General features: G+C 42.1%; 1 protein-coding gene across 11 annotated transcripts in view; it reads right to left on the reverse strand.

The window, feature by feature from the left end:
• ltbp1 (latent transforming growth factor beta binding protein 1) overlaps positions 1-23,821 on the reverse strand; it is a 183,492-nt gene that overhangs the window by 108,306 nt on the left and 51,365 nt on the right. For all 11 annotated transcript variants that reach the window (XM_061836278.1, XM_061836282.1, XM_061836279.1 and 8 more), the window contains 3 exons: positions 17,453-17,620; positions 767-973; positions 309-610 (listed from right to left, as the gene is read on the reverse strand). In XM_061836278.1, the coding sequence (XP_061692262.1) occupies positions 309-610; positions 767-973; positions 17,453-17,620 (677 nt within the window). The remainder of the gene's footprint in view (positions 1-308; positions 611-766; positions 974-17,452; positions 17,621-23,821) is intronic.

A 23,821-nucleotide genomic window follows, 5' to 3' on the forward strand; every position in this document is an offset into this window, starting at 1 on the left:
TGCATTGGGTCCTATCACTTGCCTGGCTCATGACGCATAGTCACCGCTTTTGGGTGGTGTTGCAACAGACAATGTGAGTGGGTATCCCTATTAAATACAGAACGAGGTTTTAATAACTGCTGGCAATTAAAATTCCTTGTGAACCACATATAACTCATGAAGCACAGCCAGATTTGGTCTTGCATAGAAATGAAGATACGGGAGCTTTGGCGATCCAGCATGGATCCACCAACTACGAAAATAGATCCCTCTGTCTCAAATTTTGGTGATTAAAAATATATTGCAAATTTGATTTACTGTGATCTTACCTGACTACCAACTGTTTCTTGGAAGCAGCGGCCCAACGTGCTCTTAGAAGAGATAGGCTGGTACTGCATAATCTGGTCGCCATGCTGGCCTGCATAGACAATGTTGTAGCCATGGTTGTGGACCTTCTGACGGCTTTCAGTGTGATGAAAGCTGTAGCTGGAGGATGAAGAGGATCCTAACTGGGGACCTCTTTGATTTTGTCCATTATTCTGGTGGTTGTCCAGCTGAGATACTTGGTGGACCTCAACAGATGCCTCAGGAGGATGTTGGATGTGGATGTTTACAATGTTGGGACTAAATACTGGTTATGGAGAATTACAGGGGTAATTAATATAATATACAGTTGTTTGTTTATTACTTGATACTGGTGATGGGCTGTTGACATAGGATTGGTCGATCACATGAAAATAAATGCAAGTCAAGGTTTAACATTCACTATTCACCAAATGGAACTCACCAGGATTCTGCCCATTGCTGTAGGTCAAAGGCAAGGTGTGAGTGGAATGGACCTGAGTTTGACTGTAGCTGCTTGATGTCTGCTGGTGTGGGTGGTGTCCATTATGAACTGGTAACTGGCAGAACTTTCCAGTGAAACTTGGAGGGCACTGACATTTATCCCTGGCACTGCACTTGCCACCATTAATACAGGGCAGATGGCACACCACTGAGGAGAGAAACAAGCATTATAAGCACAACCACAAATGTGTTTTGCCTGCAATGGCGACATCAAAATCCTGGTACATTCTCTGCTCTTGTCAATAATGAAGTTCTAGTCATCACTCCAGATAATTTTCCAACTGTAGTCTATTCATTGTAAATTATAGTTGGGGATTCGTATCATGGCGTGAATGTGTTTCTACTTTGAACATGCAAAGCAACCCAAGTTCTGCCTTTATTACTTTCAATGTGACATACAGACAGGTGTTTTTCAGTGTTAATATGAGAACAATAATTCAAACACCTTTCTCAAAATGCCATTGTTGCAGAAAAAAAATGGAAAAATTACAGTTTTTAATAGTTTTGGTCAAAGACTGTCCTGTGCAAGTCCTTGAACGCAAGCACTCTTCCTTCAAATGCAATCACACCCAAATTAATTTGTTTAATTTGTTCCTGGAGTCTTTACCAGTCAATCAGAGGGCAACAAAGTACACTAAATATACCAAGTCACCTAGCCTGAGCTGTACTTGGCTTTATTTGTTTCACTTACAGGTGGTCACTTTTGACTCATCAGTCATCGAGAGACTGCTCTTTCACAAGTTTGAAGTAATAAAATCGGTCCCAGAGAGACATATGAACATTTAGCACTGTGGGGATGAGGACTTTTTAACATTTATGTTGTAACTATGTGAGTGAGGATAATGCAGCTAATGGATGGCATCATGCACAGTGGGGTGGTAAGTGGCATGTTACCAAGGGTCCGACATTAAGCCACTTTAGGTGTTGGACAGACAGCCAAGTTGTTGTGGCCCTATCAGAACCTGCAGTAGCCCCATACATTCATGAAAATTTCATGTATTATAGAAATTTTAGTGATTAATTTGTTATTACCTTCCATGGGCTCATCACCTGTGGGAAAATACGAATACAAGCACTGATAGGGAGAGCCATAAGCCACAGCCTGATCGTAGTGAGCTGCTGACCTCATTGGAAGGAAACCCTGGGGACGACCCAGGACACGCTGGAGCAATTATGTCTCTTGGCTGGGATGGGAATGCCTTGGGATCCCCCCGGAAAAGCTGGATGTAGCGGTTGGGGAAAGGGAAGTATGGGTATCCCTGATAAAGCTACTGCACCCGCCCCCCCCCCGACCCGACCTTGGATAAGAAGCAGAAGATGGATGGATGGATAACTTCTTATTAGCATCTTCATACTGTATTATTTAAGCCCCTTAAAGAAAATATTACAGCTGAATCCTTTGCATTAATGTCACTGAAACCAGGCACTGCAATAATACTCCAAAGAAGAAAACAATTACAAAATTATCAAATTTTGTGCCTTGATGTTGTATACACTATGTATTTATTATGTACTGCATATTATGCATTTGTGTAATATTGACTGGCTGATGGGAGAGTTTCAGACTGTTTTTTTTTTTCTGTAGCAACATCACTAGCTTGAAATCAAATCAAATCAAAACGTCACCATAAAGGCTTCTTGAAACCCCCACGCTTGTGTGGCTGACAGAACCCGCACTGCATCACATGAGCAACACTCTCGCCCACGCGGCCCCTATGCGACTCTTGACCCGCACATGGCAAGAATTGTTGCTGCACGTAGAATGCCGAATCATCTCTCATCATTGCTCCATTTTAGTCACATGCTGTTATAACGTACTCAGCGCTCCTCTTGGTACCACATCCCACCTACGCCACCAGCTTCCTGAGCGATTTTGTAGCATAACTAAACATATCTGGTCATCTAGGTGTATTTGTTCGAGCAGACACTGTTCCAGGGTCGCCATTGCTGTTGCTTTGTTTCTTGTTACAGAGAGGAATTTATAAACAGCTACAGGAAATAGACAAAAAATGCAGTGGAAACTCCATCTTTTGGTGTCCTATCCAATACCAGTTCTGCCAACACCCCAGTCTTGGAGAACTGCAATGCATTTTTAAAACTGGGCGACTATACAGAACCCATAAAGAGACATTTTATTTGAGATGACAGAGTAGGATCATACAAATCCTATTTACAAAGAGATTATAGATTATATCAAATCCATATTCAGAAGCAAATCAGACAGTGAAAATTAACATGTACAAGTGAGTTGATTTTATTATTTCTAGTTCTCTTCAAATCTAATTGTATTTGTGAAAACTGTAAGCACACACATATGACAAACCATTATAACAAATGGATGGCCATTAAGTGGCTTGCATTACCTGCACTGTTTCACTACAGCCCAATTACATCCTCAGTTACTACAAATTAGAATTTGTAGTAATCCATTGTACTGATTTTGATGACTTATAGCCAGTAGTAAACAGAAACATTGCCATTAAGATCAGTGGAAAAACCTGCTATATCGCAGTTCACCTTTCACGCTCCCACTATATTACTCACATTTTCATTACTGTACTAAGAGGCAGCTTTTGATGTGGGCGACCAGTGCAGCTGCACCCCGGCACCCCAAACCCCTACCCCAAACATCCCCTCCAGTTAAAGAAGGGCTCTACAACCTGCTGGCGAACAGATTTACAATGTGTTGTTGCCGTTTGGCAGTCAGCATCAACGTACCATTCCGCCCCACATTTTTCTGTCAGTTTTACAGTAAACTAAACTCAAATGAACAGCTGGAAGAAAGCATGTTTTCCTCTTTTTTGTAGAATTATATTATGTGAGCGAAAGAGTGAGAACTGTGGAAAACTGATAAAAGGACCACTCATATTATAATGTTACTAATATTGCTAGGGAATGGCTAAACTTGTTCTGGACTGGTCTGAGATGTATCCGCTGTGATAAACGGGTTCGCTGTGCACATTTTCCGGATTGTGGGATGACCCACACAACCACAGGGTGAAGAGGCAAACTCCCAAAAGGCATAAAGCAAGTGAAACATATTCAAGCCATGAGGGAAAAGTGTCAACCACTCATCCAGTGTGCGGCACTGGCAGCAATATACGTATGTGTTTAATGAGAAAAGTAAGTGTTTAGCCTTTTGGCTCTCAGTTGTTGGCAAGCCACTACAGTCACCTGGGAGAAAAAATGCAAGAGAAGCTAGAAAGACACTACATAAATTAAATTCCCAAGGTCTGCAGAAGGCCAAATGGGATACACATACCACAGGCTGAATCCTAATCTACGGAAATTACTCTAACAAATTGTCCATCAAGTACCCTATTCTTTTCTACTGTCAGCAAATTTTGATTTTCAAAGTCATTTTCAGCCTGTTTTTTTTTTTTTTTTCATTAAAAACCTCACATAGCTGTTAGAGGACAAACAGCAAAATATCTTAGTTATTACTATTGCTAGTTTTTTTTTCTTTTACTGTGTATACCAAAAATATTGTGAAACATCTACATAGCGGTATTTGCAAAATGTGATTTGGAAGAACGGATTCCATTGTCTCATAAATAAACACTTCTCCCTTTTGACCTCTCTCATCATGTACAGTAAGTAAGGAGAAATGAGAAAGGAGTTATTTATTGTCTCTTAACTCTTCCTGGTACACCTTAATCCAATGAGCTTTTGACTTCCAAGTCCTGTGGTACAGAGGTGCACCCTCTTAGAACACAAGTAAAAAAAGGAAGCAAGTGAAGAAGACAGAAGGAATGAAGCAAGTCCAGACAAGTACATAAGACTAAAGCCTTTGTACTCAACACTTTTTTCAGGCAGCCAAAATTCCAAGCCATAACATTTGAAAAGTTTATGTGGATCGTATCAACAACGGAATTGGCCAATGAGCTAACTGGTCTTCATTGGCAAAGTGGGCTTGAAATTTGAGCACAAGTAATATTGACATATGGAAACAGGATTACTTTGTATTTTGTTCATGTATCTATGATGAAGACATTTCATTGATTGTGAAGCTACTGGTTTCATGTTCTTGAGCAGGGGTCTCCAACCATTTTGACTCTGACAGCTACTTACTGGGTAGTGATTAATGCAAAGGGCTAGAAATACGAGACAAACCTCTGAAATAAATTTGCTCTGAAAATTTGGCAGTAAACAATTGTTTTGCATGATATATTGTTTGAGGAACATCATTGCACATCGCAGGTACGGGTTTCTCTTGGTTTACTTAATATCCAGTTGAATCATCAATATCCATCCATCCATCCATTCTCTGCAGCTTATTCTCATGAGAGTTGCTGGACCCTATCCCAGCTGTCAATGGGCAGGAGGCGGGGGACACCCTGAACTGGTTGGCAACAAATCACTGGGCACATGGAGACAGACAACAGTCTCACTCACAATTACACCTAGGGGCAATTTAGAGTGTCCAATTAATGTTGCATGTTTTTGGGATGTGGGAAGAAACCGGAGTCCCCAGAGAAAACCCACGCATCCACAGGGAGAACATGCAAACTTTCACAGAGGCAGGGCAAGGATCGAACCCATGCCCTCAGAACTGCGAGGCCAACGCTTCACCAGCTTCTCCACCGTGCTTCCTGAATCATCAATATAATACATATTATAATATTAAAACAGACCATCAGAGGCACCTGTTTGGATGTGTAAATAAAATTAGCACCGATATTACGGTAAATTATAACTCTTCAAAGAGCACGTGAAGCATCCCAGACTATTGTATACTTATCTCATTGTATAAATATGAATGACAACATGGAAAAAAAATGTACACTAGCTGGATTTCTCGTATTGCTCTCTGGAATTAAACTAATTTGCGTTGCAACTGATTACATTAAGGGGGACAGGGAGAGGTGTAGAGGTATGGTTACTCTGAAGAGAAACTTCTGCTGTACACAACAATGTATGTCACTTCAACTAATGCACTGGAACAGAAGTATGTGACACTTGTGAGGATAATCATCTTGGAAAATAGATGGATGACTGTTACAGCGTGTTTAATATGACTAAAAAAATAATATTGTGGGGAATTTACTGACAATACAGTAGAACTGGGCATGAAATGAAATTATGTCAACTTCAAGTGGCGGCACGGTGGACCAGCTGTACAGCATTGGCCTCACAGTTTGGAGGGCCGGGTTTCAAATCCAGGCCCCGTCTGTGTGACGTTTGCATGTCCTCCCCGTTACTGCATGGGTTTTCTACGGGCAGTCGGATTTCCTCCCACAACCCAAAAACATTCATTAATTGAATACTCTAAATTACATTATGTTGTATTACAGTGGACCCTCGGTTAGGTTCCAAAAAATACCCACATTAACAAATGTGTGTAGAAGTTGATTTTTTTCCCCTTTTTTCCCGTTTTTATGTTTCTCATTGACAGGATGTTTTTTTCATTCAGAGGCTGTTTTTTGTTTTCATTTACAGTGCATGTTTTTTTGTTTGTAGGTTGTTCTTTTCATGACAGTGTTTTGTTTTTTTTTTTGTTTCTTAAATGTTTTAAGGCGGCTGTGTCATGGTCCTGCCGGTCCCAGCGCTAGCTGTGCACGTCCCCTACACACCTGCATTGATTAGGAGGCGCACCCCTGTGCCTCATTGGTGATAATGAACCCCAGTACTTGTCGGACCCAGCGGACGGTCTGGCTTTGCCAGATCATTGCAATCAATGCCTCGTTCCAGCATTTCCTTTCTGATCCTGAATCCCGGTGTATCAACCTCTGCCTGTCCTCAGACCAACCCAGTAAGCTTAACGTCCTTGATACTACTGCTCTCGCTGACTGATCTCCTGTGTACCGATCCCTGCTTGCCTGCTGACCTACCTTCTACGCCTGATGTCCTGGTTACCACTGATCCAGTTGACTGTCTTTCTGATCCCCGACCTTCAAATCGAACCGAATAAACACTTCCCGAACTGCATCTGAGTCGCCGGAGTCCTGCATTTGGGTCCTCCCCCGCACTGATGGATGGGTCGTGACAGGCGGTACGGTGGCGCAGCTGGAAACTGTTGACTTCACAGTTCTGAGGACCCGTGTTCAATCCCAGCCCTCCCTGTCTGGAGTTTGCATGTTCTCCCTATGCCTGCGTGGGTTTTCACTCCAGTTTCCTCCCACATCCCAAAAAAAATGCAATATTAATTTGAGACTCTAAAATACCCCTAGGTGTGATTGTGAGTGCAGCTGTTTGTCTTGATGTGTCCTGCGATTGGCTGGCAACCAGTTCAGGGTGTACCATGCCTCCTGCCCGTTGACAGCAGGGATCAGCTCCAGCACTCCCGTGACCCTTGTGAGGATAAGCGGCTAAGAAGATGGATGAATGGATGGATGGATGATCCCTACTTTAGCACAGAGTATAAGCACTTTCCTATAACAACAACATTTAATTTTAATGATCACTCGATGAGGTTGGACACACGAGAAATTATTATTAGCGATTCAGGTCTATTTTACAGTTCTTCTGGCTGGTTGACACGGCTCTGATGTAGTGTCCTAGGTGCAGGTGTCTTGCAAGTGAAAAACATAACTATGGGTCATTGTTGGGGCTCTTATTTCTTCTGGGTGAGAATATTCTTATAAACAGGCACGCCACTTTCAATTATGTTTGAAAACTGAAGCTGCGATGCTTTGTATAGGTGTACCAAAATGTAATAGGGCGCCCCAGCAACCCCTGGTATTTAGGGCGGGCAATTAGAGAGGCCTGCCACTCCTGCGCTTGCCTAATGTACATAATTGTTCTATTCTAGCAGTGTGGATATTTTGTGCTGAAGAGAAAGAAGCGGACACAAGTGTTGAGAAAGATGAGAAGGACGCACTCACACTTGATTGTTCGACAACCAGGGCCAAAGAAGTTTGGGGGCTGCCACAATCCCCACCCTTACGTACCGGTACCGCCGCCGCTGCACATTGTAGACAATACGTCGGAGCTTCATAGAAAGCCACAAAGCGTTGTGCGGGTGCACCAAAATGTCATAGGGCCCGCTGACAGCTCCAGTATTTAGGGCAGTTGACAATGGTTGAGAGTATCTTAGCCAATCAGGAAGCAGAACAGGATGTAAAGTTTCTCTCAGAATACAATTCGGACTCATATGCTGCAAAAAAAAAAATTTGAAAAAAACGCTGCGCTGTAAAAAATTACACAAGAAAAAAATCTGTCATTGCGAGACCACGTAAAGTGAACAGAGTTGTAGTGATTGAACACTATTTCTGTTCCAGTGGAACTATTCTAAACTGCCCAAAAAACATCATAAACATACAATCCTGTATTATTTCCCATCACAATATATATCGCAGGGTTAGGGTAAGTAAATCATCTCATCATTCTTACATATCTTGTTTTCACGATTGCTATTGTTATCTGATTGACATAATACAAATCTTTGAATTATACTTCAAACCCAAATTCCAATTAAGTTGGGATGTTTTAGAAAATATAAACATATAAAAAATAAAATAAAATGATTTGTTATAAGCTGTCTGGTTTGCGTTTGTTTTTAGGCGTTTTTTGGAAACTACTGTACTGTGGTTTGAAAGTTATTTGCCTCCCTCCTGATTTCAGGGTTTTTTTTTGCATATGTATCACACACAAAGGTTTCAAATCATCAAACCACCAATTTTAACATCACTCAGAGACAACCCAAGGAAATAAAGAATGCCGTTTTTAAATGACAATTCAATATGTTAAGACACAAAAAAATCCACAACTTTCTGAACCTCCTTGAAAATGTAATTGCCCCTTACCCAATTTCACAAGCCACACCCAAACCTGATTACCCATATTTGTTGAATCAAGAAATCACTTAAGAACAATCTGTCAGAGAAGTAGGCTACAAGGTCTTTCCCAAAACCAATTCATCACAAATTTGGTAACTATTTCAAAAGGCTCCTGGGGGGCTGACACAGGGTTGTGTGGCCGTGGGTGTCAGTATCGATTACCAGATTAAATAAAATCTAATTAATTTGGTAAGGATGAAGTTACGGGGGGGACGACTGGGTTGCTTCCAATTTGACGTCATATGAGTTGTAACACTAATTATTAATTTATGGGGCAGCACATCACTTATTTTCTGTGTAAGTATCACTTGGTAAAAATAACGAGAAACCTTTTTCTTTTATTAATTGCTGATCAGTCTCGTAATAATAATTTACATTCTCCGTAACAGCAGCGTGTTGATTTTCCTTACTCAAATACAAATCAAGTATGCACGTGGTGAATTTTATAGTTTTAATAGGATCTAACTGGGGAGTCTAAAACAGTAGACAAGATAAGATACTGTACAACACAAACGAAGACGGACGAACATTGGTTTAGGAAGTAGAGTTGTGGGGGAAAAAAGGTTGTGTCAGTGAGCGTGGGATGGGCAGCCGTGTAGTAGGATTCACTGTTCTCATTAGTTGAACCCAAAAATGCACAAATCTGTACTTTTAGTAGGCTGCAAGGGTGGCCTTACAAACATTGACCAAGGTCAAGGCAGGCGGGTAGAGCCTCCGGGTTCAGACCAGCTCATAGGAGGTTGAGAGCGGGCGCATGGTGCTCGTTTCTGTCTGCTTCGAGCGAGGGCAGGTATACTCGGGCGTCAACGCTGCTCTATGATGGGTCAATGTCACCTCGGTGAAAGTGAGACCGTGCAGCTAGATTGGGAGGGTCTAGGCCAGCATACAGCAACGGTCAGGAAGAGCATCAAGCAGCTATAGAGCACCAACCACAGCATGAGAGAGAGCTTCCCCAAGCGTGTTCCAAGGGAGAGAGACCCAAGCATGGCGTTGGCCCTTTTCTATCCCTGGACAAGAGACAAATTGTTTTTTTCACACCCGAGCTCCAACCCGGGGCCAGACCAAGGTTCTTTTGATCCTTGTTTTTCATCTTAGAATTAATTTGGTTTAAACCAATGGATTTATATAAAGTATGAATTATTGGGTTTTAGATAACGAGAACACATTTTCTTCTAGCCTTGACTTGTACCACGGTCGAATGTTCCTGTTTTTTATGGCTATAGACTGTCGGAATTGTCTCACTGTTTACAATTTCTTTGCTTTCCTTTGTTAGCAGAATTAAAACAGATTCAACATACCACATTTAAGTTTGGAGCATCCCAGTCACCAGCAGGATCTATTCTAGTTTTCAAAATATTATATTTTTGTCACAACCACCCAGTGTCAGTGAGAAATATATGCATGTACTGTGACGCCCCTTAGCCTGGAGGTGTTGGTTTTGATTCATTTATTGTTTCGACCCGGCAGCCGAAATGGTGTCCCTTTCAATTGGCCAAGTGACTCCCCTGGGTTGCGTCGTGTGTCTGGGGTGGCGATTAGTTTAGGGCCACCATGTTATCCACAGCTGTCCAGTCTTTTCTCTGATGTCCTTGGTGGCAATCCACTTCTCGTTTGAGTGCCACATCAAATTTGCCATCTCCTTGTCCTTTTTGTTCCCATGGGAACATGGGCTGAGCGCTGAACTGTAGAGTGTCATCGTCACGTCTCTTGTTCGCAACAGATCCCCCCTTTGTAGAGTTTATTCGATGGCGAATCTAGGCGACGTCTCACAGGATGATGACACGAATTGGCAGGAACACACATCATTGCAGTCACAAAAAAAAAAAAAACAGCCTTAAAACATTTCCTCCTCTAATAGCTAGAACAGTTATAAAGGGGCCCATCTTACTTGGGGTCAACTTGTGTATGCGCCTAAGTGTTGGTGACGGGATTGAGGTGTGAGGATGAATGTGTATGTGGACGTGGGGAAAGAGATTTCACATAGCATGTCATTCATCAGTGTGGTGATAATCTCTGTGTGAGCATAGTCCATTTGGGACAGCAACAACAGAGAGGTTAGGATCTGCCTATTTTGGTTAAGGGATGCACTGTAAACGTTGAGGGCAAAGATGGTTACTCTTAGCGTGTTGGTTTGCAACCAGGGCTTGGTTATTTTGCGAGGCATGCTCTGTCATGTGTTAAGAATATCGGACCGGCCTTCTCGAGGTTGTATTACGGCTACCAGCGTTGGCAATGGATGCAGGTACCTGTTATTTGATCGTTATGTTTTTGGGTTGCGTGGAGCAGCATTAGGTTTCATGGGAGTCTCGGTCAAACACCTGTGTTTGCAGACTTAATGTGACAAGGATGCTCTCACATTGGTTGGAACTGCTCAAGAGGTCCAGTCTCACTGTGTTGACCAGTCTTCGTTTCGTGCCTTGTGCATCGTACGCAGATCCTTGTGTTAACCCTCTTTCGCAACGTGAGACCACGAATGGCTGTGAATTGGGTTTCAGGGTGCCGCAATCACAAGATACTATGATAAGTAAACTGACCGGTTGCAACGTTAAGGCGAGGCCAAAATTTACCATGCGCAGCGCACACAAAGGAATAGGTGAAGGAGCACAGGACAAGGTGAGCCACAGAGATATCAAAGGAAAGGCAGGCAACCAGGACATCATGAATGACACGGAGCAAGCAAGGAAGGCTGGGAGAAGGAGATGAAAATCACCGGAGGTTGCTGCCGGTGCAGTGGTAAAGCAGTGAAGATTTGAAGTTGCGAAATGCACAACAGAGAATATAGATAGAGATCAGGAGCACGTGCCTCACTTCGTGCTCCTGTACAGTAAGTGGAGCGTTAATGGAGCCTGGCGAGGGTTGGCGAGAGCGTTGAAGCAGTTATGTGTCACTGAAGTGAGTCAAAGCGAGCAAAGAAGCTGTTGAGTTCCTTTGCCAAAGACTAGCTTCTGTTTCCTGGAGTCACATCACAGTCTCTGAAGTTTGTGAGGCTCTGTTGACCCTGCCACACCTCCCAAGCTCTTTGGCTGGCAAGATTGGACGATATTCTCCTCCTGTCGTCAGCCTTGGAATTTTTAATGCCTTTTTTCAGTTCAGCTTGAGCTGTGCTGTAAAAAGATCTGTCACATGACCTGAAGACATTGTCACAGCCTCTGAGGAGCGAGTGGACCTAGCTGGTCATCCAGGGTTTCTGGTTTGGAAAACCCATGATGCTTTTCTTTACACACACAGTTCCCAGAAAGAAGTTGATATATTTCCGTACAGCCCCGCTGTACCTGTCCAGGTCCTAATGTTCAAACAGGTGCCAATCTGCGTGCTTGAACCAACCCTGAAGTTCACTGATTGGAGACTTGGGCCAGGTTTTATTACAATTCATTACACTATTTATGTTGGGCCTGAATCTACATCTGAGGGGGTAGTATAAAGGAAGAAGCAGCAGGGAGATGTGGTGCGACTGACCAATGTGCCAGAGGGGTGTGGCGCAATAGGCTTGATGTTGAAGTACATATGGTCTAAAGTGTTTTGACCCTAGTTGGACATTTGAAACGCTGGTGGAACTTCGGGAGTATATCATTCGATTGGTCTTGTTAAAATCCTCAGCTATAATGTGAATGCCTTTGGGGTGGGTCTGTTGCTGTTCATTGATGCTAATCAGCAATAGCGAGTGCACCTGTAGCATTAGCATCCAGTGGAATGTAAACAGTGAGGAAGATGGCTACAGTTAGCTTCCTCGGGACATAAAAGGGCCTGCACTAATGGCCACGTACTCAACGTCGGGTGAACAGTGTCACTCAATAACCACAATGCCGTTGCACGGGTCGTCATGCATGTAAACACAGAACCCTCAACCCCTGCACTTGCTGGAGTTCTCAGTCCAATTCCAGCGATGCAGGGTGCAGCCGAGTAGCGGCACACTAGCATTAGGAACATACGGGTGAAGCTAGGTCTCCATTACAATGAGGACGCAGCAATCAAAAACACAGCATTTAACCCAAAATTGGAATTCCAGCTCATCCATTTTGATGGCAGTGGCTCTAGCGTTGGTGAGATACAGGCTTGGAAGAGGTGGGCTGAGTGGATTGTTCTTTAGAATGAGCAAGCAGACGGAATGACGGCCCCGCTTCTGCTTCCTCTCTCCTCTGCATGGGTCGCTTCGCTGGCCTGACAACAATCCACAGCAAACCCGGCAGTCTCGCTACCCCATCTGGTATGTTGAGTTTGCGGTGAAAGTCGCCAAGAGAAGCTGTTTTGTGTTGGCATCAGAGGCACGAAAGTTCCTGGCGAGTGGAGCAGTGTAATGCCAAGGCAAACGTGAGAACAGTGCCCAACAAAACAAAGACGAGATACGGAAAGAAGCACACATAGGGAGAGCAGCCGCGAAAGAATTGAACATCAATGAATCTATGGTTCAGAAGTGGAGAAGGAAGCAAGAAAATGAATACTGCCAATTTATGAAGACAAAGCAGAGATTCTGCAGGAACAAAGTAAGGTGGCCAGTGTTAGATGTACTTGCTGGTGCTTCTTGCATATCCTGCTGGTGAATCAGTATTAGTATTAGTATTACATTCTGTAGACCAGTGATTTCCAAACTTTATTGAACCAAGGCAAATAACTTACAGTGAAGAAAAGTATTTAAACAACCTGCTAAATTACAAGTTCTCCCACTTAGAAATCATGGAGGGATCTGAAATTTCCTTCGGTGTTGCATGTCTACTGTGAGAGAGATAATCCAAAAAGAAAAATCCAGAAATCATAATGTATGTTTTGTTTAATGATTTATTTGTGTGATACAGCTGCAAATAAGTATTTAGACACCCTGAGAAAACCAATGTTAATATTTGGTATAGTTACAATTGTTTGCAATTACACTGTGTGAGGGATTTTGGCCCACTCCTCCACACTTATCTCTAGATCAAACAGGTTTCTGGGCTGTCGCTGAGAAACATGGAGTTTGAGCTTCCTCGAAAGATTTTCTATTGAGTTTAGGTCTGGAGACTGGCTAAGCCACGCCAGAACCTTGATATTCTTCTTACGGAGTCACTCCTTGGTTTTCCTGTCTATGTCATGTTGGTCATTGTCATGTTGAAAGACCCAGCTATGACCCATTTTCAATGCTCTGACTGAGGGCAAGTTGTTGTTCCCCAAAATCTCACAATACACGGTCGCGGTCATCATCTCCTTAATACAGTGCAGTCGCCATGTGCAGAAAAACACCCCTGAAGCATGATGCTACCACCCCCATGCTTCACTGTAGGGATGGTGTCCTTGGGATGGAACTCATCTTTCGTCTTCCTCCAAAGAAGGTTCGTGGAATTATGACCAAAGAAGTTCCATTTTGGTCTCATCTGACCACAAAACTTTCTCCTATGACTCCTCTGTGTCATCCAAATGGTCATTGGCAAACGTAAGACGGGCCTTGACCTGTGCTGATTTAACCCTCTGTTGACCCATGTTGCATTTTTGCACATGGTACATTACGACTGATAACATATCCGTCCCAGTTTCGGGACGCTGCCCGCGAGAGGGTACATATTTTTTTCCCTTTGTTTTATGCATTAAACGAAAAAGAAGTGTTATTTCCTTGTTTGTTGCCTGTTCTGAGACATTTATCTCAATAAGGCAAAAAATTGCCACCCTGCCCATGAATGGGTTGGGAACCACGGCTGTAGACGATTGCACAACTCGTCACTTAAACTGCTCCCTTTGTACAATTGTCATTGCATTGATCTATGACGGAACTGCGAACAGGTAAAGGCACTCTGCATAAGCTTAAAGGTCTACCGACATGTAAAGCATGATTTTTAGTATGTTTTTAATCAATAAAAAGGGAGCCGGAATGGACCCATCTATTTTTTCACCACACGTCATTATGTTGTTGTATACGGATTTTTGCATTTCCCGCCATGAATATCAACTCGAGGCGTTCGTTTAAGAGAAGAAGCAGGAAGTGACGTTTTTTACAGCCACCCACACTGGTGGGCTCGTGTGCTTTTACCAGTTTTACTGGCGGGAAAGTAGGTGTTTTTTCCTGCGTGTTAGCCAAAATGCCATCTCGTTCCATTGCTGGATAGTGCTCGTACACTCGGGAGGATGGATTCAATCTTCACACGTTTCCAAAACACCTGGTTCATGGTGAAAAATGGATTGCACGGGTGCAAAGGACGAGAGCTTTGTGGGTTCCAAATGACAGGTAGGTGTGGATAGTTATTAAAAAAAATAATGGTAGAATGTAACAAAAGATCCGTGTCATAATAGCTCAATAAAGTACGTAAGTCACGGGTGCTAAATGTGTCGATGTGTGGGGGCCAGCGTTGTTCATCGCCTCCCGCCGCCACCGTTGTTCATCGCTGCCACCGGGGCCAGCGTTGTTCATCGCAGCCGGGACCAGCGTTGTTCATCGCAGCCACGGAGGTGGAACGGGTGGGGAGGTGGTTTGGCCGTGTGCGGGAGGAGAAACGAGCTCTCCCCCACGGGTCCTTCTGAGTACGCTACATACTGTCATACATACTGACAAGGAGTCTATTGTTAGTGAGAAGTGATCCTCATATCATCTAAATATGGATCGAGTTTCACTCGATTGTGAGATGTTCTCTTCTTCGAAAAGAGCTTCCGTGTCAGAAGGAGCGTTGTAAAAATCTGAAAATCTCTGTTGCTCGTCTCCCATAGCTGGTGGCACAGCATCTTCTGAATGGCAACTGTCCCAGTGTGACATCTTTGAATGACATTGCAGGCAATATGGCTGCCACTGGGTTGTCAAATGAGACTTCCGTAACATTGCGCATGAATGACACACACTCCGTTCATTTTTTTTTTCGTATAGACATTGAAGTGAATGATATTGTATGTAGTTTTCATAACAATATAAATTTTTAAATATATTTAGTTTATATATATATGTAACTATATATTTATATAGTTTATAGGGATACCGGTAGACCTTTAACATAATGTGGGGGTGTTGACGCATTCTTAACTGTTCTAAATGAAGAACACATCTGGATACATGTGCCCATCTGTAACTGAATGTCTCTTGTTCATTGTTCTTGTTTGTTCTTTGTTCTGAATGTCGTACCAGGGCAGCACCAACTACACTAAATAATGTTTATTGTTAAATCGTGCAATAAAGATGAATTAAACTTGGTTTTGCGTCCATTATCTTTTTTGTAGACTGTGTTTTAGCATACATCTTACAAAACGTTGTGCCTTACAGATGTTTTAAATACAGAAATAGACCCTGTAATTGAGACTGAGCTTTATAATCTGGTACACTTTATGGTGCGGAAAATACACTAAATATTGTACTATTTTGTATTTCAAATGTAGTATATATTGATATTTAATAGGCAATACTAGTAATTGGTCATCTCAAAATTTAAACAATATTGTAATTTCGCGAAAATAATGCACAAATTTTTCCAAAAATCTTTTCAAAAAGTTAATAGAGCAGATTATATTTAGGTATGGATGAAGGGATAGGGTTAGGGTTAACCCTATGGATCACATTGTATAATCATATACAGATCCAAAGAATTTTAAAAAAGGTATACATATACATTTCAATATGATATTTGATGTCTTATGTTACACATTTATATATATTACGGTAATGTACGCCCCCAACCTGAGCTATCTGAACTCCTCGGGGAGCTTGCATTTTATTATCATTAGCGTAGCATGTTTGTTGCTACTCCACCAAACATCAGAAACGACAGCCCGCGAGTTTGTTTTAATTTAAAATAAGACAAAAAATGTTGAATAGAACGTCTGGTTCTGCAGGTGCTTTTAAAAGAAATGTGTCATCACTCGTGCCGATGACATCGCCAACCGGGAAGTAGCACGGCAGTCCGAAATAACAACATGAGCGCAAATTACGTAATACGACCGTCATGGGCACATTAAAAAAATGGCGAGAGCACACACAATTGAAATGGTGGCTTTTTTTAAAATGTGCCCATTGCGTTCATTTCTACGAAGTTTGACCTCTTATTGTTTTGCTACCCACCTGACGCCATAAGACGTCACGTGGGCGAGAGGCTGCGCTGCAGAACCAAAACTCTTGGGATTCAAAAAATGTTTCCTCACAAACCCCATGATTGGCACAGAAGATGACATGCTGTGGGAGCAAAATAGGATCACTGTTCATGAATTCATGAGGCACCAGAACTTGACCAAGTCACCAAAGGTAACTACGATGGATATTTTTCAAATTGGAGATGTGTCAGATCATCTTTTGTAGTCTTGCCCAAGGATGTGTAATGTAGAGGAGGATAAAGTGCACCATGCACAAATATTTAATGCAAAAAAATGTTTAAGTTACAGTTTTAGTTTATATTTTTAAGACTGTAATATTTATTATCAACAGTATTAATAAAATGTTATGCCATCATTGAGCATTTATTTTAGTTCGTTGAGGGATTCTGTTCCGACAATTACAGGGACCAGGACAAGCGTGTCCTGTGGCTTGTCCCGAGATTATATTACCGCTCCATCAGCATATGCACAATGATATTATTAATGACTCCTGTACGGACTGTTTTTTGAAAAACAACACAAGTACAAACCTAATAAAATATAACTACAGATAATTCCTAATATTTTAAGCATATGGGTAGCAGCAAATGGGGGTGCGCATTATACTTCAGGACGCATTATACTCGAGAAATTATGCTAATCACAGACAGTATAATGATACCTAAAAGATGACCATCAGTGCTGCGGCATCTAACTTGGAACTGAATGTTAAGGTTGTATTGGGGTGATGTACACGTGCTGATAAGATATTGTGCCTAATTGAATGTTCTGTGCACTTTATTTAAAACAACTAAATAACACACAAAACTGCAATTACGCACCTATTCTGAAGTTGGGTGCTGTCAGGGTGTCAGTGGCATGGCCATTTTCACTGATGATGGTTGTTGTATTTCCCTGCTGGCAGTTGTTGTGACATCTTCCTCCCACACAGGTAAATTTGCAGATAGTGGGCGTAAACACCACCTTGATCCTTCCCGTGTGGTTACCCACTGCCACCGTGCAAAGGAAAAAGAGGGAAAGTAGATTTTACATCCTCTGAGCCACAGAGATGCTTCCCTCATTAAATTTAAACATTCAAAGTTTAAGTCCAGATCAAATATTGGCAAAAATTTATAACTTACATACAATGTAATTTTAGAATGTAATAATGTAATTTTTGGCTTAACTAAGTGCATGATTTTTCAGCACCCTTTTACTCTAAAGTTTATCATTCATAGTCAGCACATGGTGTGACTGCTGACAAAAGCAGGACAAATTCTGAAGTGTTTCGTAAAATATTAATCTGTTAATATTCATGAGATGGCGCTTAAAAGTGTAGATGGGTAATAACCTGAAGCATTCTGCGAAAGCAACCAAAGATGTTTATAAGCAAAGGCCTAGTCTGATCTAACGTGACCTGAACACTATTGAGCATGCATTTCGCTTGCCAAAGACAAAATAGAAAGGAAAATGCCCCAAGAATAAGCAGGAACTCAAGACAGTCGCTGTACAGCCCTATCAGAGCATCACCAGGGATGAAATACAGCATTTCATGATGTCTATGGGTAACTGACTTCAGGCTGTAATTTTAACTACTTCATTTTAAGTAGGGTATTAAAAAATGTAAATTTGATTTACTGTGTGAATGTTAATTTGTCCCATTACTTTAGGTCCTTTAAAAAGTAGGAGTCATATGTAACTTTCCCAAAAATTTGAATATCACGGAAAAAATTATTTACTTCTACAATTCCATTTAAACTACATTTTCATAGATTAAAGATTCAGATGATGGATTGCACAATTTAAACACTTTCAATTATTTGTTTATCTTCCGGGCAGCACGGTGGAGCAGCTGTAAAGCGTTAGCCTCACAGTTCTGAGGACTAAGGTACAAATCCCAGCCACACCTGTGTGGAGTTTGCATGTTCTCCCTGTGCCTGTGTGGATTTTCTCCTGGCAGTCTGATTTCCTCCCACATCCCAAATTCATGCATTAATTGTGGACTCTAAATTGCCCTAAAGTGTGATTTTAAGTGTGACTGTTTTTCTCTATGTCCCCTCTATGTGTAACCCACCTCCTGCCCTATGGTAGCTGGGATAGGATCCAGCACTCCCGTCCCTCTTGTGAGGATAAATGGCTCAGAAAATGGATGGCTGGATGGATGTATGGATGGATGGACAGATGTTTATCCTCTTTTCTTTCAGCTTGTCCCGTTGGAGTGGCCCACAGCGCGTCATATTTTTCCATGTAAGACTATCTCCTGAATCTTCCTCTCTAACACCAACAGGCCTCAGGTCTTCTCTCACAAAATCTCTTTGGCCTTCCATCCCTCTTTTGCCTGGCAGCTCCATCTTTGTCACCCTTCTACCAATATACTCACTCTCTCGCCTCTGAACATATCCAAACCATCAAAGTCTGCTCTCTCTAGCTTTGTCTCCAAAACATCCAACTTTGGCTGTCCCTCTAATGAGCTCGTTATTAATCCTATCCAACCTGTTCACTCCAGGCGAGAACCTCAGCATCTTCATTTCTGCTACTTCCAGTTCAGCTCTGTGTGGTTTCTTCAGTGCCACCGTCTCTAATCCGTACATCATGGCCGACCTCACCACTGTTTTATAAATGTTGCCCTTCATCCTAGCAGAGACTCTTCTATCGCATAGAACACCAGACACCTTCCGCCAACTGTTCCACCCCCCTTGGACCCATTTCTTCACTTATTTACCACACTCTCCATTGCTCTGTATTGTTGACCCCAAGAATTTAAAGTCGTCTACCCTCGCTATCTCTTTTCCCCTGGAGCTTCACTATTCCCCCTACACCCCTCTCATTCGTGCACATATACTCCGTTTTACTTTAGCTAATCTTCATTCCTCTCCTTTCCAGTTTGTGCCTCTATCTTTCTAATTGTTCATCCACCTGGTCCCTGCTTTCACTGCAGATCACAAAATCATCTGCGAACATCATGGTCCAAGGGGATTCCAGTCTAACCCCATCTGTCAGCCTATCCATTACTACCGCAAACAGGAAGGGGCTCAGAGCGGATCCCTGACGCAGTCCAACCTCCACTTTAAAATCTTCTGACACACCTACGGCACGTCTCACCTCTGTTCTGCTGCCCTCATACATGTCTTCTACTATTCTAACATATTTCTCCGCCACACCAGACCTGCGCATGCAGTACGACAGTTCCTTTCTTGGTACTCTGTCATGGGCTTTCTCTAGGTCTACAAAGTCACAATGTAGCTCCTTCAGACCTTCTCTGGACTTTTCCACGAGCATCCTCAAGGAAAATAATGCATCTGTCGTACTCTTTTTAGGCATGAAACCATATTGTTGCTCGCAGATACTTTCTTCTGTCCTGAGTTTAGCCTCCACTACTCTTTCCCATAACTTAATTGTGTGGCTCATCATCTTTATTCCTCTATAGTTTCCACAGCTCTCAACATTGCCCTTGTTCTTAAAAATGGGGACCAGCACACTCCTCCTCTATTCCTCTGGCATCTTCTCTCCCGCTGGTATACAATTGAATAAGTTGGTCAAAAACTCCACAGCCATCTCTCCGAATTGCTTCCATACCGCTACTGGTATGTCATCAGGACCAACTGTCTTTCCATTTTTCATTCTGTTCAGTGCTTTTCTAACTTCCCTCTTACTAATCATTGCCACTTCCTGGTCATTCACGCTTGCCTCTTCAACTCTTCTTTCTCTCTCATTTTCTTCATTCATTAAGTTCTCAAAGTACTCTTTCCATCTACTGAACGCACGACTGGCACCAGTCAACATATTTCCATTGCTGTCCTTTATCACCTTTACTTGTTGCACATCCTTCCCATTGCTATCCCTCTGTCTGGCAAACGTATAGAGATGCTTTTCTCCTTCTTTCATATCTAACATGGTGTACATGTCATCATATGCCTTTTGTTTTCGTTCTGTTTTTTCCCCACCTTTACCTTTGCCCTACGTCGCATCTCAATGTATTCTTTTCGCCTCGGATCAGTCCTCTCCATGTCCCCCTTCTTCTTCGCGAATCTCTTTCCTTGGATGACTTCCTTTATTTTGGGGTTCCACCACCAAGTCTCCTTTTACCCTTTCCTACCAGAAGACACCCCATGTACTCTCCTGCCTGCCCCTCTGACAACCTTGGCAGTAGTATTCCAGTCTTCTGGGAGCTCTTCCTGTCCATCTAAAGCCCGTCTCACCTCTTTCCAAAAGCCCATACAACATTCTTCCTTTCTCAACTTCCACCACCTGATTTTCTGCTCGACCTTTGTCTTCTCAATCTTCCTACCCACTACCAGAGTCATCCTATTCACCACCATCCTATGCTGTCGAGCCACACTCTCCTAACCACTATCTTAAAATCAGTATCCTCCTTGCCTGCTCAGGCCATTCCTGTTGTCAAACCTAGGATTTAAGTCGCAGGCTTAAAAGTCGAGAACAACAGGCCCCCTCCCTGCAAACCACTTTGGATTCACCCACATTTTTTGATTTCCAACATTTATGCCGCCAAGTAACTTACTGCATAATTCAAAAATCACACACCACACCAACAAACAAAGATGTTACAAAAACAGATGACATCAACTACTCTATGTACTTCCTGCATTCTAATAGAAGACCATTATTTTTTTCTGTCTGTCACTATACATCACTGGCATACATAGATGACAAAGATATCTTGTTCGTTCATTTGTCCGTTATCGTTTCTTTTTTTTTTCCAACTCGCATATCGGTGATCAGCCCCAAAAATCCTGATCGTGGAAAGCCTAGTGACAAGTGGCCATCCCTCCATCCATCCATCCATCTATCCATCCATCCATCCATCCATCGCGGGGGCAGTAGCTTTAGCATAAAAGCCCAGATTTACCTCTCCACAGCCACTTCCTACAGCTTCCGAGGGTGGTGTTCCCAAGCAAACCAAGAGACAGATAGATTTAAATTAAAAATAACATGGAATTAGCACTTCAAATGTCTCTAAAAATCCTTTATCCAAAATAAATTCATGAGGAAAAAAATATTGATAGTACATGAACTATTCTACTGTCCACAATAATCTCATGAATAATGTTTCATTTGTTCAAGTGAATCCCTTTTAAACAAGTTGGAAAATACAATCGACCATTCGTGTTGTGTTATTATTTGGTTTCGCCACACAGAGGGAACATCTTGTCCCCATGGGTGAAGACTCATCAGGCTCACTTAGACGAAGACCTTTTAAAATGTGTACATGTTGCCATTTAGGTCACTATGAGACCCGCAATATTTTTTCAGTTATGATGATGGAATTAGATGTTCTTTATGTTCTTTTTCGTCAGATAACATAGGGCAATTGGTTTTGGAATTTATCTGGATAGTAAATGCTTCCAAATGCTCAACCTGGACTAATCAAAGTTAAAAAGTTCAGGTGCTATCGTTGACTCTTCAAAAAATTTCAGGCCACACACTTATAACACCGTGAAACTTGGATCTTTTCATATTCAGAACATTGCTAGTATGTGGACACCCAACTATAAGCACATCACAAACCACAAATGGTATCACTCTTGTGGAATGCAAAATTAAAGTTTGTTGAGATGCGTTCCAGAGATTCCTCTGCCCCTTAACACATAACAGTGTGCAGCAATCATTAGGTGGAAACGCTCCCCTTAGTATTCTATATTCCAAAAGAGTATAGAGTGGAAAGTGTGATACCATATGTGGTGTGGGGCGTGCCTCTAACTTGGAGTATAAGTGGTTCGTGTTTCTATACCAACAACAAGCATGGTGCTGTTCTAATTAGTCAACCAGAGAGAACACGAAAGTAAGAGACAAAGAGAGAGGGAGAGAGAGTGAGTTAGAGAGAGAATGAGCAAGACACAGAATGAGCGTGAGGAAGGCTGAGCGAGAGGGAGGGAGACAGAGTGAGAGAGCGAGAGAGAGAGATTAAGAAACAATGTTCTCTTTTTTGGTCTACTTCCAAAATCAGTACAGCAATTTACAATTCAGCAGCCTGTTGATGAGGACCAGAAAGACAGAGTACATTACACCAGTTTTAGAGGCCTTGCATTGGCTCCCACTGTGTTTCAGAATCAGTTTTGTTTTACTATAATACTGCCCGAACCCTTATGTTCTCTTCCAGGTTCTTTGGTTCAGAGTCAATACCAAATGTTCCAGATCTACAGCAGTCATCTGTGGAACAGCCTGCTGGGGAAACTCAGGGCCGCGCGGAGTATTGATAATTTTGAAAGGAGGCTAAGAATGTACTTTTTACTGTAGCTTTTAAGTATATTTAAGTCTTATGTCATCCATCCATTTTCCAAGCCGCTTATCCGCACAAAGGTCACGCAAGTGCTGGAGCCTATCCCTGCGAAATTTGGGCTATTTTAGTTTAAGTGGTTTTTCCTCTTATCTATACTTTTACGTAATTGCAGTTTGACATAAATTGTATGTATAGTTTGATCTATTATCTTAAACTATTTTTTAAACCTGTTTCAAATGTATTTATTTCAGTCATTGCATTAAAAACAATTTTTTTTACTCCTTGGTGACACTGAAACGCTCCATGTTTTCTCACTAGGGGATTGTCAGCACCACTTTGGCAGTGGAGGACAATGCTGAGGGTTTGGATGTGTCTCTGTGGGGCAGGAGATTTTTGGTCGAAGCTTTTTGCCTGTAGTCCTGTTTCCTCTGTCTGCCTGTCTGGCTCTGTTTCTATCGCTGATAGTTGCAAGCAGGTCCGTCTTCTGGCCCTCTATTATGGCGCTTGCTCACATGACTACTCTCTTCTGTATCTTGTCTTTTGCTCTTTATTTTAGTATATAACAGATATTGCTTATGCAAATGGGGGAAAGAGGTGCAGGAAATAGATTTTTTTTTTATACTTTAAAAGATGCTATATCCATAGAAAAAAGCATTGATTGATTGATTGATTGATTGATTGATTGATTGATTTTTAACAGGTTGTTTATACTGGATTTAAAGCATGTGTTCAATATGTGATTTTTAGCGTTCTCTTTCAGGTACTCACCAGGCATAGTATCACATTTCCAAGATTTAAAGTGACTCAAACGTCAATGGCTCAGGGGTGCAGCCGCCTAAAAGCATTTTGTTTGCGAGTTTTTGCATAAAAGAATGCATCCACCATGATTGTCACAATTCCCGAAGTGAAATTTGTTTGACCCTGCTGTAAACTCCTCCCACCACTACCAATATATCACCCATTCCTTGCATCA

The sequence above is a fragment of the Syngnathoides biaculeatus genome, chromosome 12 (genome assembly GCF_019802595.1).
Source record: "Syngnathoides biaculeatus isolate LvHL_M chromosome 12, ASM1980259v1, whole genome shotgun sequence".
Lineage (NCBI taxonomy): Eukaryota > Metazoa > Chordata > Actinopteri > Syngnathiformes > Syngnathidae > Syngnathoides > Syngnathoides biaculeatus.